This window comes from Serinus canaria, chromosome 2 (assembly GCF_022539315.1).
Source record: "Serinus canaria isolate serCan28SL12 chromosome 2, serCan2020, whole genome shotgun sequence".
In the NCBI taxonomy this organism is placed as follows: Eukaryota; Metazoa; Chordata; class Aves; order Passeriformes; family Fringillidae; genus Serinus; species Serinus canaria.
This window is the reverse complement of record NC_066315.1, coordinates 13,864,853-13,891,730: the sequence shown is the minus strand read 5'-3', so window position 1 is coordinate 13,891,730 and position 26,878 is coordinate 13,864,853. Positions and strand designations below refer to the sequence as shown.

At 38.3% G+C, this 26,878-nt stretch overlaps 1 protein-coding gene across 14 annotated transcripts in view; it reads right to left on the bottom strand.

Annotated features, from left to right (window-relative positions):
• The window catches only part of PARD3 (par-3 family cell polarity regulator), a 443,013-nt gene that overhangs the window by 173,153 nt on the left and 242,982 nt on the right, over positions 1-26,878 (bottom strand). For 10 of the 14 annotated variants that reach the window (XM_030229752.2, XM_030229783.2, XM_030229712.2 and 7 more), the window contains 5 exons: positions 21,401-21,540; positions 19,766-19,894; positions 15,906-15,944; positions 3,130-3,318; positions 2,494-2,664 (listed from right to left, as the gene is read on the bottom strand). In XM_030229752.2, the coding sequence (XP_030085612.2) occupies positions 2,494-2,664; positions 3,130-3,318; positions 15,906-15,944; positions 19,766-19,894; positions 21,401-21,540 (668 nt within the window). The remainder of the gene's footprint in view (positions 1-2,493; positions 2,665-3,129; positions 3,319-15,905; positions 15,945-19,765; positions 19,895-21,400; positions 21,541-26,878) is intronic. The other 4 variants (XM_030229789.2, XM_030229776.2, XM_030229725.2 and 1 more) reach the window with 1 other exon arrangement.

Below are 26,878 nucleotides of genomic sequence, written 5' to 3'. Positions count from 1 at the left end.
GGTTTAGGGGTGAATTTGGCAGTGCTGAGTTAATGGCTGGAGTCAATAGTCTTTAATCTAAAACGACTCTGTGTTTCTATGGTGATAAAAGGTGGGAGTTATTAAAATAAGGGTGTGCCCTTTTTTTGCTTCTAATCTGCAAGCTCCTGAATTTGCCACCAGTCAAATGTCATTTCATTGTGTGTTCCAATACTAAAAATCTTTCCTGGTGGTTGTTACTGGAATGTTCCAAGGGGAAAATTTGTATACCAGCATGTCTAAGCAATCTGTGTTGCTAAATGAAGCATAATATAGCCAAGACAAGGCCAGCAACTGAGGCAGTGCTGTCTCCAGCCAGTTCTCAGCCACTACTGAGGGACTGAGCTGACTGAATACCATTCTCATAGATGGTATTCCTGCAACATTCAGAAATAACATTATCACAGCTTATCAGTGCTACATCAGCTTAATAATATCTAAAGCTTAAATTGGTCACATTCTTGAAAGAGGATATAGGGTTTAATTGCAAAATACCAAGAAGAAAAGCTCTTTGCTTTTTATTTAATTGAAGTCTGGGCATTGCAAGACTTCCAGAAAAGTGACTTTTCTTGCATATTGCCAGCTCAGCAGGTAAACAGCTTTATATCCATGCAAGTCATCCTTTCATCATATTAAAATATGCAAACAGTATTGACATCGTATTTCCTTTGGATAAGTGTGATAAAAGCAATAATTCCTAGGAAAAATTACTTACAAAAATTACTTTGTAGAGATGATTACTACAGCAATAGTGACATATCAATGTTTTCCTAATCATTATAGCTGATCTTGCCAGCTTCTTGAAGAGTTGGGAAAATGCAGAAAAAAATGTAAAAGAGGCCCAGAAAGACAGGGCCTATCCTACCCTTGTGCAGGTACATTTCAGTGTATCTAAATCTGTTTCCACAATCAGTTCTTTTATCTTGAAGCACATATATTGCAGTCTTTTGCTTTTATATCAGCTTTTGGCACCTGATTTCTGCAAAATAAATTGTACTAAATATCAAGCAGATATAGGGGACCATAGGGGACTCTTGAATGAGTAAAAATTGTGCTGGACACTCAAGGAGAAATATCTTTGTTTCATCACTGCTGGATTACCTCCCTTTTGTTTACAAACACAGTCTGGATTAATTCAATTGAGAAGATTTTCACTAGGAGAAAAGGGATCATCTTCTACATCCTTTTAGAAAAAAAAAACAAACCACAGAAATAGTCTAAAATATTTCACCCTTTTTATGCAGTAACATGTAGTAGCATCTACAAATTGGAAATTGGGTAAAAATAAGGAACAGTTTCCAAAGGGCAGTCTGAATTAGGCCTAGATAAGGACATCACCACATATAAAAAGGTCAGAATGCCTTCAACACTAAGCAAGACAAGCTTGCAGCAATCCAAGCTGGCTTTCTAGCAGTGTACACATATAAACATGCATGTGTACAAAAACTTCATATCAGCAGTTAATCAAGAGGAGCTTTACACTTTCAAAAAGCCTAGTGTCTTTTTCAGACATGATTTTATAATACACTATGGACTGATTTTTTCTGAAGGTTAGATTTATGCATTAAAAAGTAAACCATTCTTCTTTCCCCTAGGCAGGAGCAGTGATACTAAACCAATTTGTGCACATCATTTTTGAAGCATGATGATCAAGAAATAACACTCCTGATAAGACCTTACTATTTTAGCAAGAATGAAAGACTTGACTTTTAGATTTCTAAAGACGAGATGCTTTTCTGACATGCCATTCAGCTGTATCCTATTTAACTCAGTCCTTTCCTCAATTTGTTCTGAAGTCTACTTCAGCCCTCCCAAACATCTACAGTCCTTCTCATCATATGTCCATATATTCCTAGTATAAAGCATTACTCACATTAAATAGAAGATAAACTATTAGAAAACATTAATATATTTCAAAACATCAACACATTAATATTGCACTAGAGAAGACAAAAGTCACAAATCATCAGAATCACCACTTCACCCTGAATTCATTAGCTCAACCACCTCCACAACTAAGGCCAAGACAAAGTTTTGTAGAATCTATACATGAAACTCTTGTTTAGATAAAATATAATAATGAAATATAGGAGCTCTACTCTTAATTAAAAAAACTGGAAGTGACAAAGAAACAAGTCAGTTAACACAAAGTCTATAAATGAAAGATCTAACAGACCTCCATAAAAAACTCTGCTGAAAAAAAATCACGTAAACAGTGAGATCCAATTACAAAATCAATATAGTTTTATTCAGTGTTTCCTGTTTTTCATTGACAAAAATTCTCGAAAGAAAAACTTTATTGATCAGTAATAACGTTAGCATGTCTAACACTGAAATTCAGATAATTCTGTAGTTCTCTCTTTCTTTAGCTTCTCAGATATTATTTCTCAAGTCCCAGAGGAAACATGACATCTCCTGTAAACACAAATACCTCAGAAGTGAAAACTGCCAATCCCGATATCAAAAGCTTATTACCTCATTGCATTTACTTATTCGCCTTGCCACAATAAGCTGAATCATTCCTCGTTTGTTCCCTTCAGTGGACATGGACCTCCTTAAGGTTTCCATAGCATCTTGATTTGTTTTGCCCAATAATGATTCTCCATTAACTGCTATTAGTTGATCATTCACTCGAAGCCTGCCATCCTGGAAAAGTAAAAATTATAGATAGTTACATAAAGCACACACAAAGGAAGCTTTGTCTACTGGAGAGAATAAAAAAAACAAATCAAAAGAAAAATATTCAACCAACTATACTTAGTCCTAAGGGTTTATGGCGAAATGAACACTGCAATAATAGCTTCCATTGCAGGCACTATAGGAAATGTCTATTCCAATTACAGATTTGCACTGAAAGCTATTATCATAATCTGTCTGCTCAAAGAGCATACTAATGGAACTGTACCAGAGGTGGCTCATTCCTTCCCGAATCTGTTAAGGCTGTTTAAATCCTGGGACGTGCAAACACGCAAGTAGAAATCGAAATGTTACCTCTGAGGGTACAACTGGTGAACACTAGAGAGCTCATTCTTCTACAATCTATGGATATTTTCAAAAAAACTTCTTATGGAAAACCAAGGAAGACCAAAGTACACAGATATTCCCTCTTACCTTGGATGCTGCTCCACCGTTAATAATGGACTTGACGAAGATTCCTAAGTCGGCGTGGTTTTCTTTTGACCGGTTACCTTTGACACTCACGCCAAGCCCAGCTGACCCAGAGTCATTCAGTGGAACTTCAAAAGTGAGGAATTCCCTGGTGCCATCAGGTGTGAGGACAAGCTCCTCTTCTTCTGCTTTCTGTTGGAGAGATTAGCATGGGATTATAGAACAGCATTTCTCTGGGAATTCTCTTCCCCCTACAGATATTAGTATTCAAAACTCTCTGCTTTTTACTACAATGCCACAATATTTTCCACAGTAATTATGTGAAGAAATGTGCAGAAATAGTGTATTTTCAATCACCTCCAGCTGACGCCTAGGTTCAGAAATATCTTAAATAAGTGCTCCTCTCTCTAGTAAAGTAATTGCATCACATGTCATTACTGAATCTGCCATCAATACTACTCACATGTAAGCTGCTATTTCATTAGCCAAAAGAAAGCTTTATCAGAAATATTTTCCTACTTGCATACCTACAGAATTTTAAAGTACCATCATCATCTATGGAGCTTTGCAGACTTAGGGAGAAACAAAGTGCAAGAAAATTAAATTCAAAAATTACTTGTTCACCTCATTTTATTTGAAACTATCTGTGTTAGGAAAAAACAGAAAACTACACAGCTGAGATCTGCAAAAGCACATCTCTCTGGTGTTGCCAGGCTTATCATCAAATCCAGCTCTGACTGCCAATTTTCCTGGTTTTCCCAGCTCTGCCCCTCACCTCTGTCCTCTTACCCACCTCTCTGGATCTTTGTTGTCCTCAACACCCACTTGTAGCCTGGCTGGGAAAATCCCAGGTTTTAAGCACCCTGAATTACAGTCACAGGCCTGCCACAGCTGCCAGCAAGGAGCTGCTCAGTGACACCTTTCCATGCATCCTAAAGCCATACAAGCACAGCTGACTGGCCTCACGCTTCACCTCCTGCCAAATGCAGGGTGGCACCAGGCTGGGACCAGAGACCTTGCAGTGTTCCCCCAGAGCAGTGACACTCTTGGGGCAGCAGCATGAGCACAACACCCAGAAATGAAAGTGGCCAAGCCCTGAGGAGAATGTCCAAGAGACTTCTGCCAAAGGGAGGAATGGGAGGGACGGGCTGTTCACCAGCCCTATCTCTTACAGTAGATGCTGTTAGCTTGTTTCTGATCCTCTTTCAAACCTAACAAAGTGGTTATAACCACTTTTGGTTATAACTTTATCAATGAACAAAAAAAAAGTCATGCCCTTAAAAGCATGGTTGTCTGCTTGTGAACCCAACTGTGCTGGGGTTTTTTTCACCCACATGAAGGAGAAAGAGAACACAGAGCAGAAGGTGCACACTAATGCCCAGCATCAGCAGTTCTTCTTTGGAAGAATTAATGTGGCCAAATTTTCATAATCTTAGCAACGTGTCACCTCTGTTTCTGACACTGATTTTATACCAGTTTTTCCCACATCACTGATCTATTTGCAAAGCTCCCGTGAGTGAGTGAGTGTGTGAGAACACGTATGAGAAGTTAACGTGCGCCTGCTGAGCTGTCCCTGGTTCTTAAGACTTGAGGAAATGCAAACACAGCCTATGGCAAAGATAGATGTGAAAGCCATGTGGAGTACAGCAGACTGAGATGATCAATTTGGGCACAAGCATGCTAGTTGTGTCACCATTGACCTAGAAATGCAGTGCAAAAATGTCACATGGGAAGGCAGTCAGACTGCTGAGAGAGCCGCGACAGCTGAGGGAAGAAAAACAGGAGTTTTATCTTTTCCCACTTGTTAAAAGCGTGAACCTTCATGTGTTCACCAGCCCTTCTCTTTGCACTAGATTCCTTTTGCTTATAACTAAGCACAATGGTTCATCAAAAACCCCAAAAAAACTCCCCAAAACAATGAAAAATTAAAATACCCCTATCAACGTGCCATAGCTAGGCTGGCTTGCTTGTGAATCCCACTATTCAAACACATCTCTTGGCCACACAAAACAGCATGACCAGTGCTAGCTGTGAGGAATGGAAAGGTGAATTGTGACCATTGAAAAACACTCTATCTACAACATGTTTCCCAAATCATGGGGAAATTACCACCCTAATTTTCCTGTTTGGCTCACAGAAGCACTAGCTCCAGCATACATTTGAATGCAGATTTTGTCAAATGGCTGCAGAATGAAACAATCTGAGACAGATGCATGTTACCTTATAGTTTCTGTAGCATTGTTCACTTCCATATTCCTTAATAAATAGTAGTAGGAATAAAGCTTGTGAGCCAAAGAGAAATAAAGCCAAGGTAGGATGTGTGGCTTATCCAAGAAAGCAGATAAGCTTACTGAAATTTTGTTTACTACTGTTAAAATAAATTTAGAATCAATTTCCCTCTTCCTCCAGTATTTTCTAATCTTTAAACAATCCACCAAAACTTCAGGCAAAGCAGTCTCCCAGGCCTGTCAGGTGCATTTCTATATGACAAAGGGTCAATTGGAGTGAGCATCTCACAAGCACCCCCAAAGACCTGGCTAATGGCCTCTACCCTACTTCTCCTCAGTGAGACCAAAGAGCTGCATTATCAGTTCAGCACTGCTTTAATGTGAGGCTTATGCTTGCTTGTTTCCTGCAATCTTGAATAAGGAAATAAGGCAATATAAGGCTACAGACACCTGAGTGTGCAGCTGAAATGTGAGGCCAAAACCTGAAACAAACTACTCTGAAGCAGCTGTACATGAGTGAGCAGATCATGCTCATGAAAAAATGAGAAACAGCAGCCTCAGCACTGGATCAGAAGTACTGAAAGCATGAGAAAATTGCTCAACTCACCCAAGGAAGAAAATTACCACTACTAGGCTACAGTGAAATTTCTTTAGGGACTTCATAGAGTACCTACAGTTTTTCCCACCTAAGCACACTTGCTTTACCATCATATCTGTGTCTGGAATTTTAGGGACATAAGAAGCCTTTTTCCCTCCAGACTCTGTGTGACATCTGTATCATATGCTTGAATGTAAAGTAAAAAAAAAAAAAAAATTAGAACAAACATGAAAAATGTTGCTTTCAATAAAAACTGAACTATTAACTTTCAAGTGCTATGGATATGAAAGTAGCAAATTTAACATTTGTGCCACACCATGGTATCATAGAAGGTCTTACTCCATATGATATATTGAATATAACTTCATAATTTAAACCTTGGAGCAGTACCACATAGTGACAAGGAACCTCTAAGCATGTCATAAAGGAGCCAGTCACAGAGAAAAGGGCAGGAAGATTTTTAGCCTGCTACTATAATATTTTGAACCAAAGTTGTAAAGACAAAAACAAAACAAATAAGCCCCAGCAAAATCTCATAATGGCTGAATCCTTTGTTCTACAAAGCCCTTTTGAGTACAGAAACATTACATGTACAACAACTCTCCCCAATCAATATAAAAGCAGCTATTATAAAAGAGTAAAATTTGCACAGAATTTGTGTGGAACATTAAGTATTTAAATCTAATGAATCACAGAAATTCCCTAATACATCCATGAGACAGCATAAAAATGCACAAAAAAATCTAAAATGCAGCATTAAACATTTTTAGCTGAGAACACAGTCACTTCTTAATTGCAGTAGCTTCCATTTGATCTTGATACTCTCTAAATTAACAGCTTCACTATGTCAATCAAATACCTCAACACTATTTTCATGATTAGTTGATCTGTAGGAGAAATTTATTCTGTCATATATTTTGACAGGCCAGCAGTAAACATGCAAGCAAAATTATGTACTGTGAACCTGAACAACAAAATTCAACTCCCTTAAGATTTTTCACACACTATGTCCAAAACAATTAACAGCAGAACAATATTCTGTTCAGACAGAGGCTGCTGAGGAAAAGGTCATCTGAAATGACTTCAACTGGATGAATGAAGCTGCTCAAGTATGTAATTTATAATAAAAATTTGATTGGTGATAAAATATGTAGGTGACTTTTTTGGCTTCAAAATCATATTTAGCATCAATTTATGCTAAATGACATTTGAGATAAGATTTTCACTTTTTATATACAACATAAATATATTGTAAATTCAAAGATAAACTTCCTGACTAGAGCAAACTTATGGCAGTGTTTTGATATATACAGAGATTTTAACAAGCCATAAGATAAACAGGGTTGGGGGGGGGAACTGTTTTTCTCTTCCACATAACATTATTCTCTACCTCAGTTCTGATCTGATCATAAAATCAGATTTAATTTTATAAACAACATTAAAATAGACTTCAATAGTTAGAGTGCCATTAGTTTTCTCATCATACTAGTAACAGCCTCTAGTCCTCTTTATCCTTTTATCACAGAATTACAGAATATGTTGAGTTGGAAAGAACCCTGAAAGATTGTTACATTGAAGTGCTGGCCCTGTACAGGACACCCCAAGAGTGACAGCCTGTGCCCAAGAGCATTGTCCAAACGCTTCTGGAGCTCTGTCAGGCTCAGTGCTGAGACCACTGCCCTGCAGAGCCTGTCCAGTGCTCAATCACCCTCTGAGTGAAGAACCTTTTCCTAATATCTAGCCTAAACCTCCCCAGACACAACTTAAGGCCAGTCCCTTGGGTCCTGTCACAGATCACTAGAGAGAAGAGATCAGTGCCTGCCCCTGCCCTTCCCCTCAGGAGGATGCTGAAGATCCCAATGAGGTCTCCTCTTCTCCAGGCCGAACAGACCAAGTGACCTCAGCTGCTCCTCACACAGCTTCCCCTCAAGGCCCTTCACCATCCTCCAATTGCTTCAGAACCTTCTGATCCTGCAGTGCCCAAAACTTGACACAATTTCCAAGGTGAGGCCACACCAGTGAGGAGCAGAGTGGGACAATTGCCTCTCTGGAGCAGCTGGGGGTTCGTGTTTCACACACTATTGTTTGGGACTTCTCTCTCTGCAGGACCTCAGCAGGGTTCAGCTGGTGAATAAGCAGCACGAGATGGGTGAAAACAGAAACTGAACAGCAAAGAAAACCTTCCTCCCACCTAACGGGGGAAGCAATTTTCAGTCAAGTTAGGACAGGTTTCCTAAGTGACTCACTGCTGCTACAAGACTGGCAGCATTCTCTGCAGTGAAGTTCATTCTCTTGCAAGCTTAGACCTGCTGCCTTCTCAGCAGTTATTCAGTCACTGAAACTTGTCTGCACATTACTTTGTGACAAAAATGTGCTTCTGTTCCCTTTTACAGAGCAATCAATAAAGCTCTGCATCTCCAGTTATATAAACACATGTGCCTGAAAACTTTCACAAAGCTCTTGAATGCACGTACACATACAACACATCCTTATATGTGTATACCTATACACCAATGACATTCATATGATTAATTAACTATAGCACAAACACTACCTAACAGCTTGAGTGACCCCATTCACTATTCAATTTACCTGTCTCAAGTTCTGTTGTGTCCAGCCTTCTAACATTACAGCCCTGTTAGCCACTGTTTAAATATTTTGTTCATCTATCAACCTTTTGTGTCACAAATGTGTCTTCTCTCTTACAATTTACCCAGATGGAAAACCTGAAGTTCTCAAAAGATGAGTTTGGTGGATGTGAGAGATCTCTAGGAAGTGTAGGTTGTAAAACTACTGGAAATTTCAAAATCCCAAGTTTAGTTATTGGGTTCCAATAATGGGGAATTCTGACCTAACATAATAGCTTTTTCCAAGATATTTTCAGTCTTTAGAAGATTTTAATAGAGCATTCATTATTTAATTATTTCTGATAAGATACCCACAATACTAAGGAATCATCAGCCCTATAGTTTAGGAAACCAATAAAACTTGTCTCTCTGTTATTGTAAGAAAATAGAATGCAGCAGGATATATGCAAGAGAGGAGATTCCACTTAGCTGTTGTGCAAAGACATTCTTAACTTCAGGGGTGACCCAAACTGTTTTGTCCTTCAAGTTAAGTGGGTGACACTGCTGCCTTATCAGGCCACCTTCTAAACTGAGGTACACAAAAAATGATGACTCACTCTCATCCTATGCCATACAAATGTCGAACACATGAAACAAACAGCATTAAGGAAACAAAAAAGCTTCTTTGGTCAACAACTGTTTGGTGGGGGGTGACGTTTAGTACTTATAAAAACGTAATGTGTTACTGCTGGAGGTACTGAAAACAGCAATGTAGGTGGCCTCAAACACACCTCCCCAACAGCAGTTGAGGGACCTCCTTGGGAGGTGTAACTGAGAGCTGGTTCATCCCACCATGGGTAGCCTTTAAAGCAGAATATAACTAGAGCAACTCCATCAGCAGAGAAAATCCTGCCTACTGATCCAGTAGTGGCATGCACACTCCAATCCAGTTTTCACCTGAAATACAAGGCCATTTATCTTTTTTTTTTTTTTTTTTTTTTAATATCAAACAGTGGTGTTGCATTATAGGTTTTGAGGACCTAAAGAGTCTACTTACCTGGTTATAAAATTATACAGGGCTTAAGCCAACTAAACAACCAGAATTCTTATGCTTGCTTTCTTTTTCTATCTCTTCCTAGACGAAGAATTTTAATATCTGTCATATGCTAGATAAACACTAATTAATCTTATTTGCTCATATACAGAGACTTATTATTCATATTAGTAAAGTTAATATGTCACATCTGGCAAAGATTGCATTCATTCAAATCAAACGGCAGCTGCTAAATATCAAAAACTAGATCTGATTTCTGAGATTTTATGGGAAATGTGCTCTGCTTTATTCTTAATCCCATCAAGGAAGAGTTTTTTGTGTATTAGATGTGGATTACCTTGAGTAAGTATTTATAGGCAAAAATGCTAGCTCATGAAAGTACTGTAAAACAGCCCCTCTGCATTTCCTGTTATGTCCATTTTAAGGATTTAATTTAATATCAAAAAAGATGTTCCACATGCAAAAATAATTTCAGTTTAAAGGTTTGGATGGATTAAGATATGATTTAGAAAAAAAATTAAATGCTTTTCCAAAGCGCAAAAATTCTAGCATGTGATTTTCATTTAGAATAGAAATCAAAGCTCTGCAAAAGCCCATGTTTAAGTACATCCACATGTTTGTTACTACTCCCTATAATAAGTCCATTGCTTGACTTTACTTACATTACTCTCCCTAATGCCAACACCCTGATCTGGGCTGTCATAGAAACTGGTTTAATCAAATGAGATTCTACATTTCAAAAATTGATCACACCATTAAAATTACATTCTGTTGGTTCTTAATCTCAGAACTTCTCACAGGGACCAGTCTGTTGCAGGTACCATAATCAGTGTAGTTTATTCAGGCCGACATACTCTGCTCAAAACTGCTGCTCTATTCAAACTTTGTGTTCCTACAGTATACCCTGAAACAAAAACATGTGATTGTAATGCCAACCCCGTTTCTTTACACTTTGCTTATCCTAGAGAAGTGAAAAACCAAGGGATTAGGTACACAGTAGGTGTCTGTTCTGCCAAAGAAGCCTATAAAGCTACAGCTCTCTGCACTATCCCTTCTTCAAGAAAAACTTCAATGCCCAACTCACTAATGACAGAGCTCCCTAAAAATCCTTGTACTTCTCTCACTGGCCTATTGGATTTACAAGACCTGAAAGACTAAAGAAAGAAATAGTGTCTGGAAAAGACAGACAGGAAAAATAAGTTGAAAAAGAAATAATGCCCATGTATAAATCCATGCCAGGAAACACATTCCTTGTGAAGTAATACCAGTATGGAGCACCTCAGAGGGATCTGTGTCTCACTCCTATTTCTGCTGCAAACTTTCAGGCAACCATGGCAAACCATTTCACCTCACTATTCTCCCTGCATTTAATAACAAGGGAGAATCAACACCAAGAGTCTAAAGGCAATGATGCAGTAAAACGAGATTTGCTCCAAATGAACAAGTTTGTACACATGGGCGTGGCTTCTGGATGATTCTGCAATGGTGGCACTAAGACAACCCTGGCACAGTGGAGGGACACGTATGCTGTCTTAGATGAAGCTGGGAATTTTCCAGCAAGTGTCTTCAATGCCAGTGTTCCAAAGGCAGCCACAGCTCCCTATGGTGCTGCACAAAGCCAGTTTAAATGTGCCACACCACATCCCAGGTAAATCACCAGCTGCTTACAGTCAAAACTGAGCCTGAGGGTCAGTTCTAAGTACTGCATTATGCAGAAGTTTATGTGGCTTATCACTGAACGTTCCAGGAAATTCAGACTGGTCAGAAAGCATTCATGATCACAGCCACTTAACTGTTATATTAATTATTCACCAGGAATTAATGTCTTATCTTGAGTCATAAATGTGCCAGAACATGCTATTTAATACTGGAGTATCTCCTATGGTAAAAGATTGAAACCACAACAGTACCTTTCATAAATCACACATTCACTACCTATTTCTTTCATATGGGCAGTGATCTAAAACTTGATTAAAATTATTAGCTGAAACCACTCAAAATTGCAGTAAAAATGCTTTTAAAACATTGTAATCACCCTTGTGCCTCACACCATTAGAAGATAAAAAGGTACAAAAATATATCTGCAGCATTCCTAAGAACCATGGAGGAAATAACAGCATCAGCTTAATCATCAGTCAGACACATCCTCTTTCAATAAAATCATTCTGTACCTATTGATAACAGCACTGCTGGTGGTATAGTCTGACATTAGTCCATCTATGAATCTATGATCAATGTTCAGACATTTGGATCACCAAGCTGAAGGTCTATATGGGTGCTAAATAGGAAGTGGTGAGAATTTATTACAGCTTTTTAAAAGTATCTCTGGATGCATCCCCAGTGACTAGGTATCTTGAAGTAATACAAGCAGCTTCTAAGCAAAAGACAAACACACATGCACTTAGAATACATCCTCTTAAAGCTCAACACTGACTGCTCTTTTTCCACTATAATTTTCTACCTAATAATCAATACAAATCATGTATTTCTAGGCATTTGCTAGTATTACCTCTCATACTCACAATATGAAAACTTATGAGCAAAAAGCATACAGAAGTAACTATTCATAATTCTTACAAAATGCTTCTGAACAGTATCATCCCTTTCCTACGGACAATGAACTCTTGCATAAAAAGGGTAATTTACTCAGAATCACACACAGAAGAACATGGCAAGAACAGCAATTGGATCTGAAAAAACACAGTGATCAAAATGAAATTTAGGTAATAACTGGAATATCAAATGTTTGAGTTCAGAAGAAAATAAAAAGCAATCCCATGTGCAATTTCTATCAGTGCTGCTAATCATTTATATATTGTTCCAACACACCAACCACTCCTGTTATGTCACTGTTACGAATCCTGCACTCACTTAAATTCATAACATTCTGCTCACTTACAGCAATTTGACAGAAAAATAAATGAGAACAGAAAACTGAAGCTTTTCCATGTTTCTGAGTGCAACAGTCATGAAATGAAATCCTGAATTCTAACTCTTCTTATCAATAGACAACACTCCTTAGAAAATACTTACTCATATGATAATTATTATTTTTCTAGCATTATGCTTACAGGAAAGTTAACTTGCTGGTTCTGAATTCAGAAAACTAACAGTGAATGACAATTGTAAAAGCAAAACATTACTGAAACACTATCAACCTTCAAAGAGTATGAGGAAAAATTAATTGGCAGATGTTTTACATAGCATAATTAACAGTTCATTTCAATGCACTGTAACAGGATTAAGATAATTATGCTTAGAAACAGAAATGTAATAATGATAAATTACTAATTTTTTCATATTACAGGCAATCTCCTACATTCCAAATAACCACCCTGTTTAGCAATAGGTGCATCTGTTCTATGCTGTCATCAGCCATACAAATGGCACAAACTTGTGGCTGGGTGAAACAACCTTTCAACCAAGATACAGGAGATTTCCTTGTTCCATGAGGAAGCAGAGTGATGGCTCTGTTCATAAGCAAAGCAGAAGGTGAAAACCCCAGTCCTGTTTTCACCAGGGCACAGTTACTGACTGGATAGATGCTGGAGCTGCATAAACAGTTTGCATTTCTAATGTAAAACTGGAAAGCAGAGCTTAAATTGTGTGAGCCTCCCAAATTACAAAATCTTCTTATATGGAAGTTGAAGACTGAGAATCTGTATTCTGTGATGGTGCATAAAAAAAACTGTATTCATATGTGTTCTTATATGGGTTGTAAGGAATAACTCTGTCAAGGATTTCAGGCCACAAATTAGGAAAACAATTACCTTCAAGATTTTCTTTCATTTCCTCTCTGAGGACTAACTACTGCATCCAAGTGCCACAATATTCATGCAAACCATTTCAAAGGAACAGTTACATGAAGGTAACCCCTGAGTAAAGAATGCTAAGTTAGACTTGATATTCTGTGATTTTATTTCAGGCCTTCTACTTTCAAGGAAGTTTCTTTTCTTTTTTTTTTTTTTTTTAATTTCAAAGGCACATTTTCCTTCTATTTCTCCACAAAGACATAACAACAACAACAAAAACCCCCACAACCATTTTGCCTTTAAATGAAAAACAGACTTGCATTCCACCTCTCTCATTTCTGTAGCTTCACTGCCTTCATCATGCTCTTTTGTTGGTTTTGGTTTTTTTTGCTTTGCTTTTGACTATCAAGTCCTTGACACTTGGAGACTAAAACCTCACTACTAACAGCACAAAGATCAGAGAAGGCACAGAAATAGAAATTGCAAGATTAGAAATCTCAAAGACCTGAAAAGTAGACAGAGGAGAAATAAATAGGCATTGAAGCAGAACCAAGGAGAATAAAGGAAAGCAAAGAGAAATACTTTCAGAAATAATAATAAAGAATGTGTGACTGTATCATTAAACTGCAGCTCAGGAAAATTAGGTCTGTAAAATTGAAGTATCACACTTATCCAAAGCTAAGCAGATTGGAACAAGGGACATAAGTGAAAAAGCATTGTGCATTACAAATACCCACCAAAACCTTTCACAATTAGTCCATTTTTTTATTCACATACTGGGTTTAGTAATCATAAAGGGACCTGATGTTCCTAGTATCAGAGTTGTCCTGAGCCTTTAAATAAATAACAGAAAATCCCAATGCATAAAGAATGAAAAACTCAAGACATTAGGCAAATTTTTTTGTATTGATCAGGTTTCTAGCTTCATTCCTTCACTAACCATATGTTACTCAGTCTTCATATGTTTTCCAATTCACTTCAATATTTTCAAGGCTTGCTAGAGCTTTCTAGCTGTTTTTCTTTTTTCCCAGAAATTCCTAGCTACTCATACCTCCCTGTTCCTCCTGCATAATCTCCTGATTAACAAGCATTTTTTACCCCACATCTAAAGAGAACAAAATGGGAGATACCTATTTTATTTTGCTCTTTCCTTAGATGAAGTTAATGTGTTGGTTCCAAGAATCCCAAAGAAGGGGTTTCACCATGGAATTTGCTACAAAACATTAACTTTACAACAGATGAGCAACTGATTTCTATAAACACCTTGCAGGCAATCTGCTTTATCTTAATGAGCTTTCGGGGTGGAATTTCAACTCCTAAAACCAGGATACTTTAATAAGGCTGCACCCACAAATTATGGTATTCAATTCTCAATGGTATTCAATTACAGATAGAAATTCTATCCTGGGCTTTGATCTTTGATCTTCTTCCATATCAGCAGTACATGGTAAGAAACTATCAAAATAAAAACACATCCTCTAATGAGATGCAGTAAAGAGATACTGCAAGGCATGTCTGAAACAGTGATACACCCCCAGTTTTGCAGAGCCCTTAAGCAGATGATTTTCAGAGAGAAGGACACTAAAAGCCAGAAGTGAATATTGCCAACTTTTAACTCAAATTTCCATTTTTGCAGTTACATTCTATTGGCCTGAAAAATTAATATCAACCAACATACCCTTGATTATCTCACTGAGTTGGCTCTTACATGTCTTTACCTAGTCCTGACTTTCTTTTTATTCCAGATACCATCTTGCCATTGATGGTGAGACATTCTGAATTATCTAGACAAGCTCTTTTTCAGCAGCCTAACTCATTTCAAATCCCATCATGAATCTTCTCAATTTCTCCATAACCTAATTTATTATCTAATTTTAAAATAGGCACCTAACTGAATGGAGTTTCTTGAAGTATGTTTTGAACTAAGATCCAGCATATCTTAAGGTAATATATTATTGTTATGTTGGTATTTCATAAAATACACCTTTTATTTTAGACAAACTTGTTCGATGTATTAGTATACTGTACATTGGACTGATTCTTTTCCCTTGACTAAAATGAGATATATTCACATTACACAACCTCAATCTAGAGCCTCACTGGAATACCACACACAAAACTGGTGCAGCCTTCAAAGGTTAAACTTAATACTACTTCCATATAGTTTGTTAAAAATAACTAACAATGGCTTGCTATGAGGATACAATTAAGACTTAATTCCTAGTTGACTAATTTCTGTGTTTGTATCTCAAATTTCTGTCATATAATCATGATTTAAACAATTAGCTTCGATATGTAACCCAAGCTAAAGTCTACTTTTATCATTTAACTTTCAGCCTTTGGCTGTATATAAGAGATGTAATTTCAAATAGCACTTGAACATATGCATTAAGAGAATTGTGTACAATTTTCAAACAGTATTTGAAATTACATTAAAAATGCATTTAAAATGTAAAGCTACAGAGAGCCATCTACAGCATACAAGGTGAAAGAAGGATCTGTAAAACTTTGATGGAGAAGTGCCATATCAATTTTAAAACATTTGGGAGTCTTCCAGTATGGAAAAGACAAAGCTCTTACCGTTTCCTTTGGAATTTGTGACTGGCTTTGTTCTGCATTCTAAAGGAAGTAAAAAAAATAAATAAGAACACAACTACATATGATACATACTATCTATCAGCAAGGGGATAAACAAAGAGCTCTAATTCTGAAGTGAAGTGGTAACAAAAAATGAAGGGTGCTCATCACACCCCTGACTGAAATTTATCTAAACGACCACTGCATGAGAAGTGAACAGAAACAATTCCAGAGTCCTTATGGTACATGCACCTGACTCTCCCTGGCTGTGAGAGTGGGTGACTGTCTGGCCAAGGAAGAACACAACTGCCTTCACCATTTACTGGTTGGTGGAATGATCTCATTCAGGGAAGCTCCCCCCTGGCTTTTCCCTTCTACTCTGAAGTTTTCAGAGAATGACCTCAGCAGTCTAGATGAACCCTTCCACCTATTTTTTAAAAAATACACTCTCATTAGCAAGGAATTCCCCTTTTGAGCACACTTGGATGAGCTAAGACTGCCAATCTGCATATCCCAGGCCAGGAGGATGCATTCAGTTCACCAGAGAAGGGACCCTCCTGTACTTTCCATTCCTCACCTGTGTCTCAGGGCACTTAAGGCAAAGACACATCATCATAAATTGCATCCCACAACAATTCTGGAAACACATATAAGGAACTATGGCTCTTCTAAGCCCACACCCACCTATATTAAAACCCATTTGAGAACTCAGGACACACCTTAGTGCTGGCTGGCTGATCGCTTTTGGGCTAACCAGCTATTTCTTTCCATTCTGCTGGGCCCTAATGAAATGCCAGGTAGGGTTTACTGGACATTTTTGTTTTAGGCTGTTTTGCAGGAGAATCAAATGATAAAGCACAAAAATGTAGTGGCAAAGCAGTAACTCAAACATCCAGTAAGCTTCAACCTGAAGCCAACAACCAGTAAGAAAAAAATGAAGACAGCAGCAAGGAAAATGTAAAGGCCCCACGTGTACCAATGGGCATCCCAGTCCTTAGGGTACTGGAGACTGATGCTGCCAGCCAGTATCTTCTGGCACTGAGAACATAGCTCCAAAGCTAAATAACTAAGTCAGTCCTTCAGAGGATTCACACAGTCAGTAGCAGCTCTAAGCAAATTCTTCACAAGTTATGTGAGGTAACCACAGAGCTCCAGGAGCTCTACTTAACCAGAATAATCCTCAGCCCTTTTGTAACAAGAGGGGGCAGGGAGGGAAGGCTGTTAAGAGATGATGTGTCTCTTGCTTGTGTCAGTGTGGACAAGCCCTAGTATCTATCTGGCATAAGGTAACTGTGGAAGGAGTAAAATGCCCAGTATTCTGGAGAAACATGGTCATTCTTCCAGATCTCACTAATTACAAAAGCTGACTTCTGCCAACTTGATTTTTTTCCCTGCTTCCACATTTTCCTCATTTTTATCATGCTCTGCTGCACTGGATCATCACACACACATACCTGACCTGATCCACACAAGTTTCAGAGATCCCATACCAACCTAAGCTGGCTCACCTTAACAATCCCCTAAGTTTTAGCTAAAATTACACATTTTCATAATAACAGCAATGTTAATAAACTTTAGGACATTTAAGGAGTTTATCTTCATTTTACTTAAAATGAAACCCTAAGTTGTTTAATTTTTTTCAAAAGTCCTTCAAGCCATAACCCAAAACATAAAACATAAAATCTAAACACCTCTTTTATTGGGGATACTATCTATAGAAATGTTGGCAAATATAAAATGTTTTTAATATTGAGTGTTCTCAGTAAGCAACAGCAAGTCCTGCCCTTAATAAGATGGATAACATCAAATAACATGATTTCTACATATGGTTTCTGAGACACATCTCATTCAGTTAATATTTTAATGCACACAAATGTAGAAAATATGAAAGAAATAGGGAAAGCATGCAAAGACAAATTGTTCCTAAGTGGCCAGAGAAGGTCTGCATGTGAAAAAGATGAATAGACATGATTTCAGCTCATTCTCCTTCCTACTTGAAAATTAATGTTATTTCTTTTTTTCTTGGCTTTTTTGTTGGTTTATTTTTTATTTGTTTTGTAACAAATAAAAGTCAGTGAGAGGAGCTGGATGAAAAGGCTTATTTTATTTTTTTAAGGATTATTTCTTACCAGAGCAGAAAGAACATCCTTTATGATGACTTTTAGTTCACCACCTTCCCCAGCAATTCTGCTCCTGCTCTTTGACAGCAGTCAGCAGTGCATACCTAAGAGTTCCTCATGTCAGAATGCAAACCAACAAATCCTTATGCAACAGAGGATCATCACACACATGTACTGTCAGATCCTCACAATAGCATTTGTTCAACTGGAGCTGCAGAAAAACACACCAGCTCAGATCTGATCTCATTACACAGTGCAAAGCCCACCTGCTACCTGAATAGCCACAGCAAGGTCTGGCTTCCCTACACTGGACTTTGCCAAAGTACTTGAGAGTGTTCCCTGAGCCAGCAGGGAGGCTGCTGAGCTTGGACTCCTTCAAAGGGGCTGACTTGCTGTTATTTTAAAACTAGATAATGCATTGCTATTAAATCTCTGCATTACTTACACCATATATTTGTTTACAATTATTTGAACAAAATCTCATGTCAAATTATGCATCAAAGCTTCCTCATTTTACCACAGAAATAATATACACAAAATTAAGATATTTTCTTACTTCTAAGTTTATTTAGAAATCTCAAAAAGCATTTTCATTCACCTTTATGAAAGATAGCAGTGCCATGAAAATTGTGCCACAGGAACTTCTAAACAGATTGCTTTCACTGTAACAGTGATAAGGTAGGGTGTAATAGTATTTCAAATTTTTATTTCTCTTCACTTTATGACAGCTTTCACTTCAGCACTTGAAGGCATGTTCCAAGAATTTTAAGGTAAAAGTTGGTTCATTGGCAACCTTCCCTGCCACTTGGACTTCCTAGGTTTAATGGCATTTTTGAAAAGTAAAAGGCTAATGTTTAGTGTCTTGAAATGGCCAAACAAAAATTCATTTTCTTTGCATTCAAAATAACAGAAATCCAATAGAAAAATGAAGTTATTAATTCATCCTACTTATACTTGTCTATCTTCTCACGATAATGCAGCCAAGTAAGTTATTTTAGAGTTGTATATGGTTACAATAATACAAATAATAAATAAATTCAGCAGTTTAATTGAGTACAGAACAAAGTGAGACTGCTACAATTCAGGGTCTACCTTTTCATAACAGAAGCTATCTTGAGTAATTATCAGAGAAATATCAATATACACTATGCAAGTGGAGCAGGTACAGTATGAAACATCATTTTATTCCTATTTAATGTAAATTCCTTAGAAATATCTTCTGAATTGCCCTGCTAAATTAATAACTGCAGGGTTTCCATTCCACAGAGATTGCATTTATATTCAAAAAAGGGTACTACTTCCTATATTTTCCACTTTTCGATAGAAAAGTATTTACATATCCTATTTTGGCATAATACTGCATGTTTGAGAACATATTAGTGAGCAGGTAGTGGGACAAATGGCAGGCTTTCAAACACAGATTTGTCCTTATGAAAGATATGAAATAATCTACTTGTCTGCATGCATCCAAATAAAGTCTATTCAATAGCTTCTCCTATAATAAACATTTTCACTCCAAATAAAGCTCTCACTTATACATTATCAACAAATACCTAATTCCAACAGCAGATCTTGAAGAAAATAAAAAAACATGCATGTAAAATGCTCTAAATAAAGCAAAATAGCTTTTTTTTCCTTTTCCTTATATTCAGTGCTGGCCATGCATGTTTACTTAGAGGAGACAAGATGAAATCACTTGCTCACACTCATCTAAATCTCTTAGCTGCTCTCTATTTTACGCACCAGTTCCCTTGGATGGAATGTTTCTTCCTGTCGAAAAATCAAAAGGGCAACGGTTCCTCCCATCTTGGTACTTCGCAGCAAGGACACAACTTCTTCTTGAGTTTTGCCTGTCAAATCAACTCCATTTACCTGCAACAAAGGAAATGTTAGACATCAGTAAGACTGCAAAACAGGGAAACCAGCAAAGACTACAGCAAAAAGTCATGTGAATCATATGGGACAGTATTAAAAAACTCTCACAGGAGCAATCTGCTTCTTAGCTCACATTCCAGCTTTCATTTAATAGAACTAATTAAATGGTCATCCTTACCATACAAATACAATTAACAAGCAGACATTAACAGTTCTCTCCTTTTCAGCAGCTACAGTTTAGTCCAGTACACACTAAAGCAAAGTAATCTCATTTACTGGTATTTCTTACGAGAACCTCTGCATAAATATCTTTTGGCAAAATCAAGATATGATCCCAAACTGGTCCTGTTTCCACATGTCTTGGTATTATACATACCTTCCAAATATATTTAGCCCAACAAATTGTGACAAAAGTAGAAAGTAATTCTTTCCCTTTATGACCTTGGGGTTGCTACTCTTGCCCCTGTTCAGTAGTCCAATCCCTTGGCCTCCACATGCCACTGATCAGGACAGACAGGTATGGAATACATGCAAGATTTCCCACTGTACAAACTAACTTCAGTAAGGGAGAAGCCAGAGAAAGATCAAATAATCTCAGGCTTGCCTGCTCAGAAACATTTTGGAAATGAAGGCAAAACAACTAACAGTGTTAAGCAAGGGAGCATGGTGCTCAGAAGTATGCAAACCATCTTTTTCCTTCCCCTCATAAGAGAGCACAGCTCACAGAGCTGAGATGCCACAGCTGTCATCTTAAATGCATCTCAGTCCCCTTCTACCCAAGTCATCTGGGTTACCTTGAATTACAGTAATTACAGGGGGCTATCCTCCAGCAACAATTCAAGCTGACTTGGCCAATTTTGCAGTAAAGTGAAGTTGGAGCTCTGAGAGGCAGTTACAGACTCAGCTGTACCTCTGGTGTCATTTGGCTTAGGGACAGTAATGAAGAGCTGTGGGTGGTAACATATCACTCCAGCTAGATTTGCTGAAAGCTCTCTGTGGGGCACCTATCTAAGAGAAATTTAGTTCCCTCGAGGACATCCTTACTTCAGGAGGGAAGTGGCCTTGATTCTCTCTAGGACTCCCCTCCTTTTATGTCTTTTTCAGTTAATCCACTAAACCTTTTCAGGGTATTGCCTCCCATCCTTGGCAACATCTTCAATAATTTCTGGTCTGTCACTCCATGCTGATTTAATTCTACTTACTAAGTAACAATCCCTTTGCTTCAATATATTCCTAAACAGCAACACAAGACTATGACACCATATTCACATAAGGACATGTAAACTTATGTTTTTGTAGTATGTCTGGGTCCAGCTCTTCAAACAGTTATGTACTGAAAATGCCCAGCAACTTGACCTCTTACCTAAAAAAATAAAGCCAAAAACAGGAAAAAGAGGGGAAAAAAATCTCCTGTAACATAAAATACTATAAAAGCCTCTGGAAGTGATATAGTGTGTAGACTCATGCCAAAACACAGACAAGGAACATGTAATATTTCCTCACCTCAATTAATCTGTCTCCAGCTTTTAATCTCCCATCTTGAATAGCTGCACCTCTCGGAAGGATGTTTTTCACATAAATTGGAGCAGAGCCACCAATTGGGACATCTCTTGAAGTAATGCTAAATCCTAAGCCTTCTGTACCTGCATAAAGAATGTACATGACCAGTTAAAATGCACATTTTATATTACATATTATTTTTACCAAGCAGAATGTATGTATACCTCACTGATACAATCCACGAAAATACATATAAGATGCAAGAACTACTTCATGACAAAAAAAGAAAACAAAATATCTACAAGAAAGCTGTAGCTGAAACACTGAGTCTGGGCACAGGTGGCTCAGCAGGCACTCCCTGCAACTTGCTATTCTGATGACTTCCAAGTCATTGCCATATTTCTGAATTTCTATTTCTGATGAGCTGAATGACAAGGAATCAGAACAAAGCATATCTGATATCCTATCACTGTCTTCCCCCTTGTCAATCTGGATCTCATCAATGATCCTTCCTTTCTCCTTTGCAGCTCTTTCAACGGTGACAGTCAGCCAATGCTGCTGGGCATGGGGCTCTGTCAGCTCACTTGTGGACACTGGCAGCGTGTCTCACTTGTGGACACTGGCAGGTGACAGTACTGGAGCTCAGTGGCCTCATTTCTCCTGTTCTGGGGACCTCAGGCTGTTTTCAGTCAACACCTTCTCTGGCCCCAGGCTTAACCTCAGCTCTTGTTGGGTTCTACCCCATTGTCTGTCATGCAGGCAGGGAGCAAACCCAGGCTGCCACTTCTGAGGTTCTGCACTACATCCAGGTGACTGACTACACTTGGCCAAGACAGACTGAAGCAAAACAGAGGCACTTAAAATGACCTGGAGAAATCCAGAGTGGGAGTCCAGTCAATACAGCAAATGGGACCTGTCTGTATTTCAGAGAAATTAGGTATGCAATCAGTTCTGGGACTCACAATCTGAGGACAAACAGAAGCCATTCCCACCACACAGAAAGCTCTTTTGTGATCCTCTCTTAGATACAATGGATGTAATGTTACCAACAACCCCTGAAACTCTACAAAAACCTGCCACTGCCCCCCTAAATATTACACATCAAGTCTATTAGGACACTTAATGCAGCATGAAAATAGCTGGCCATCCAGTGGAGAGCCCCCCAACACAGTGTCAGCACCCACAGCTTGCATTTGAAACTTCTCAGAGGCTGTCAAGGCACCTTGCTGGGCACACACAGGCCCAACCTACATTTAAGCTGACCTACAATGGCAACCTGCAGTTAGGACTCAGCAGTATCAGGTAGGTCCCTAAAAGCTAACACAGCATGCACCTTTGTAAAATGCCACGGGGACAGAAACCAAACTTTTATGAAACAAGTCACCAGCTACGAGCCCTGGGAAGCTTAACACAAACTGTGTTAAAGACACACAACTGCTGAACCATTTGAGGTGTTAATGTATTTAAGAAGGAAAAAAACCAACTCTGCAACAGCAGCCAGAGAGATGAGTGAGCAAAAGAGCTCTACAAATCCCAAGGTCAGTGCAGAAGAAAAGGGAAGAGGTGCTCCAGCTGCTGGAGCAGAGATTTCCCTGCAGCCCATAGAGAAGAAGATGGAGAGGCGTGTCCCTCTGCAGTCCATGTAGGTCCATGGTGGAGCAGAGATTTCCCTGCAGCCCATAGAGAAGAAGATGGAGAGGCGTGTCCCTCTGGAGTCCATGTAGGTCCATGGTGGAGCAGAGATCCACCTGCAGCCTGTGGAGGTCTCCACACCAGAGCAGGGAGATGCCCAAAGGAGGCTGTTCCCTATGGGAAGCCTGCACTGGAGAAGGCTCCTGGCAGGGATCTGTGGCCCCACGGAGAGGAGCCCATGCTGGAGCAGGTCTGCTGGTGGGCGCTGTGACCCTGTGGGGGACTGACAGTGGAGCAGCCCATTCCTGAAGGACTGACCCCATGGAAGGGACTGACACTGAAACATCTCCTGGAGACCTGCAGCCTGTGGGTAAGGTTCACCTTGGAAGAACGGTCTCCCATAGGAAGGACCCCACACTGGAGCAACACAAGATTGTGAGGAGACCTCCCTCTGAGGAGAAAGGAGTGGCAGAGACAACCTGCAATGAACTGACTGCAGCTCCCATTCTCCATCCCTGTGCACTGCTGGGAGGAGGAGATAGAGAATTCATGAAGTGAAGATGAGCCCAGGAAGAAGGGAGGGGTCAGGGAATTAAGTTTTAAGATTTGGGTTTATTTCTCATTGCCCTACTCTGATTTGATTGACAAAAATTAAATTAATTTCCCCAAGTCAAGCTGGTTTCACCTGTGACAGTAATTGGTGAGTGATCTCTCCCTGGTCTTATCTCAACCCACAAGCTTTTTGCTGTGGTTTGCTTCCCTTGTCCAGCTGAGGAGGGTGAGTCATAGAGCTGCTTGGTGAGCACCTTGTCCAAGGTCAGCTCACCACAATGTTATTTAATTTCTGTAAATTAATTAATTTCTGTTGCCAATGTTTAATTGCTAAACCTAAACCTACTTTCCTAGAGAGCAGATTAATATCCACACATGTAAAGAAAGCAGGAGTCAAATATAGTAACCACTACTCAACATACAGATTTCTGAAATCTGCACAACTGCATTTGATAAAAATTTAGTACAATATATTTTATTATCAAGACAGAAATCATGCTAAGTAAACTGACACAGGTGACATGACTGGGTGTGACACAAGCTTTTAAAATCCTCATCTTGAACTAAGTGCTCCTGTATACACAGTAAGGGCATGTAGATCTTATTGTTCAGGAAATATGGATCAGTTCCTCTGGGCTAATTATTTTGAGCAACTTCCCTTCCTTCTGCAGCATTCAAGACAGTTGACATTTAAATTTGAAAGTCTTCATCCACTTTCAGGGAAATATAAAATTTATCTGAGCTGTAACATAGAGATAAAAAGACTACTAGATCTCATAACATCCATATTTTACTTAGGAGACCTCCCAATTTTAATGATGCTTCAAACATTCATAGAGCTCTTTAATTCCCTGCAATATGTGAAGATGATCTGAATAAGGTTTTTTTAAGTCACATCTCTGCTTTTTATGGAATTTATCTTTTTCTTATTATAAAGATCAGCACTGAATACTTCTCTTTGAGTACAGGTTTTGTCTGCTAAAATTTCTAAAGTAATATCAGAACACGAGTGCACTCCCAGGACAATATTTCATTATTAATAAGCTTAATCCCCATTGCCTGATTACAGCATCATTACAGATGTCTGGTTCACACACAGCACTTCAAACCCCCATGGAAAAAACAGAAGTTGAAATTTTCACACTACAAATGCACACAGGATATAAATTTGGACTGTGACATTTTCTGCTGTCAAACCTCCAGAAAGTCTTTACCAAATCCTGCAGATTGTCACAAATCCACACTGAGCCCAGATATTAGAGGAAGAAAATTCTAATTACTTATTTCTGTAGAAAGAAGGGGCCTCAACTGGGCTGTGTTTTACTGTGCTGCTCTGTGCAGCTCTGCATGAGGCAGCTTTTGGGTGCAATTTTCCTTCTACCATTTCTCTGCTCCAGTTGGCCGTTCACGCCCCATAGCTGCTCCTCCCTGGATGATATGGCTGCATAAACTACTGTGCTTATTATAGATAAATTAGATGTTCACAACACTGGGAAATAAATGGATACATCCAGCCATGGACAAAAATAAATATGACTCCTGTGACTGAATTTATTTTAATTTTTTTTTTCTTTTTTATACACATAACTGATTTAATTCTCTCCACTCCATTCATTTCCATTCTCCTGTTGATAGAAATACATATAAGATCTTAATATCCCCCTGCTGCTAAAATGTTTTCAGTACTTAGGGAGTAAATCTGCATTATAATAATGAGTGAACTGTGCAAACATATTGTAGGCTCTTCTGATTTATGCTAGTAATACAGGAGAGACTGGACACACAATACAGGTAGAACTACAATGAATAGAAAACAGAAGAAAATTTCATATTTTAGAAAACAGAGGAGTCATCCTACACAAAGCTAGGAGATTTACTTTGCAATGTTTAGATTTTTTTGAGCTATGTTCACCTTAACCTCTTCTACATTTTAAAAAGGATAAATTTTTGAAAGGGTAGAAAACATTTTCTTCCTTCTATAGTTGTCATCTTTGACAATGATCAAATTACACCAAGTGATAATAACATTTAAAAATTACCCACTAATTTGTGTAATTCAAATTCTTAGGCTTCTTTGATAAATCAGCATCTCTCTCAACAGGTTAGAGTTCTCCTTTTTTCTTGAATGTGATGCTGAACACACCTTCTAAAGTCTCATTACCCTCAAGAGCTCAGCCAGCTCTGAGCTGAAGACAAAGTAGCTTTAAATGAATAAAAAGGGCAGTTACAGTGGTAAAATATCTATTTTGTACAAACTGGAAAGTGACAGATTTGATCTGTCAGTTGCTGTTTCAGAAACAAACAGTTCTGGTAGCTTTAAGGTAAGGGGGAGAGAAAATACATTCTTGTAATTTAATTAAACATATTTTCAAAATGAACATCATAATTTCATTTGGAAGCAGTCTGATCTTAAACTGTCAGAATGTTAAAAATGTTATTAAATTTTAGTATAGGTGACTAGACTCTTATCTCCCAGAGTAGAAGTGTTCATTTCTCACTAGTGCTGGATTTACTTTCTTGATTGTGGAAAGAATGTGTCTGGCATAACATTTCTGTCTTTCTAAGGCTATCCTTTGCAAAAAGTTGTGGGTTCCTCATTCAGCACCAACTGCAGGTCTAAATTCTCAGCAGCAAAATGTGCTCCTGGGTAGAAATACAGACATGATATGAAACAAAAAGCCAGGATCACCTCTGCAGTATTTTCAACCTCTCAAAAGGACTCTGGTCCAGAGACCAGTAAAGAACAACTGAAGGACCTACACTGTCAACATTTTGTGATACTTCTCTTACAGCTGTCTTGCCTTTCAGCACTGTTAGCAGAGCTGAAAGTAAATCATGCTCTTCCTTCAAGTCTAATTTAAGAAAATGCATATGAGTTCTCAGGGAGTTCAATACAGATCTCTCTAAATTTAAAAACAACTACAAACAAGCAGGCAACAAGAACAAGAAATGCAGAAAACTTCACTTCTAAAACAACAGAAAACATCTAAACACTGACAGTTGGGCACCACTTTTTTTAGTACTTATTCAAGAAAGGTAAAGAACATTTCAGAGCAATCTTAACAAAGAAAAGTCACGTGGGTGAACTGTTAGGGGAAAGTAAAGTATAGATTCTTCACGCAAGACAAAGAACACACTCTCCCTTTCCAGAAACAATAAGCAAGGTTGGTTGCAGACAGAAAAATGTGTGACACAAAATCACAAAAATAACAAAATAAAGCACTGTCAATTAATGAAAGTAGTAGATTATACTGGGATGGAGAATAGGGAGAGAGATAACATTATAATAAAACTACA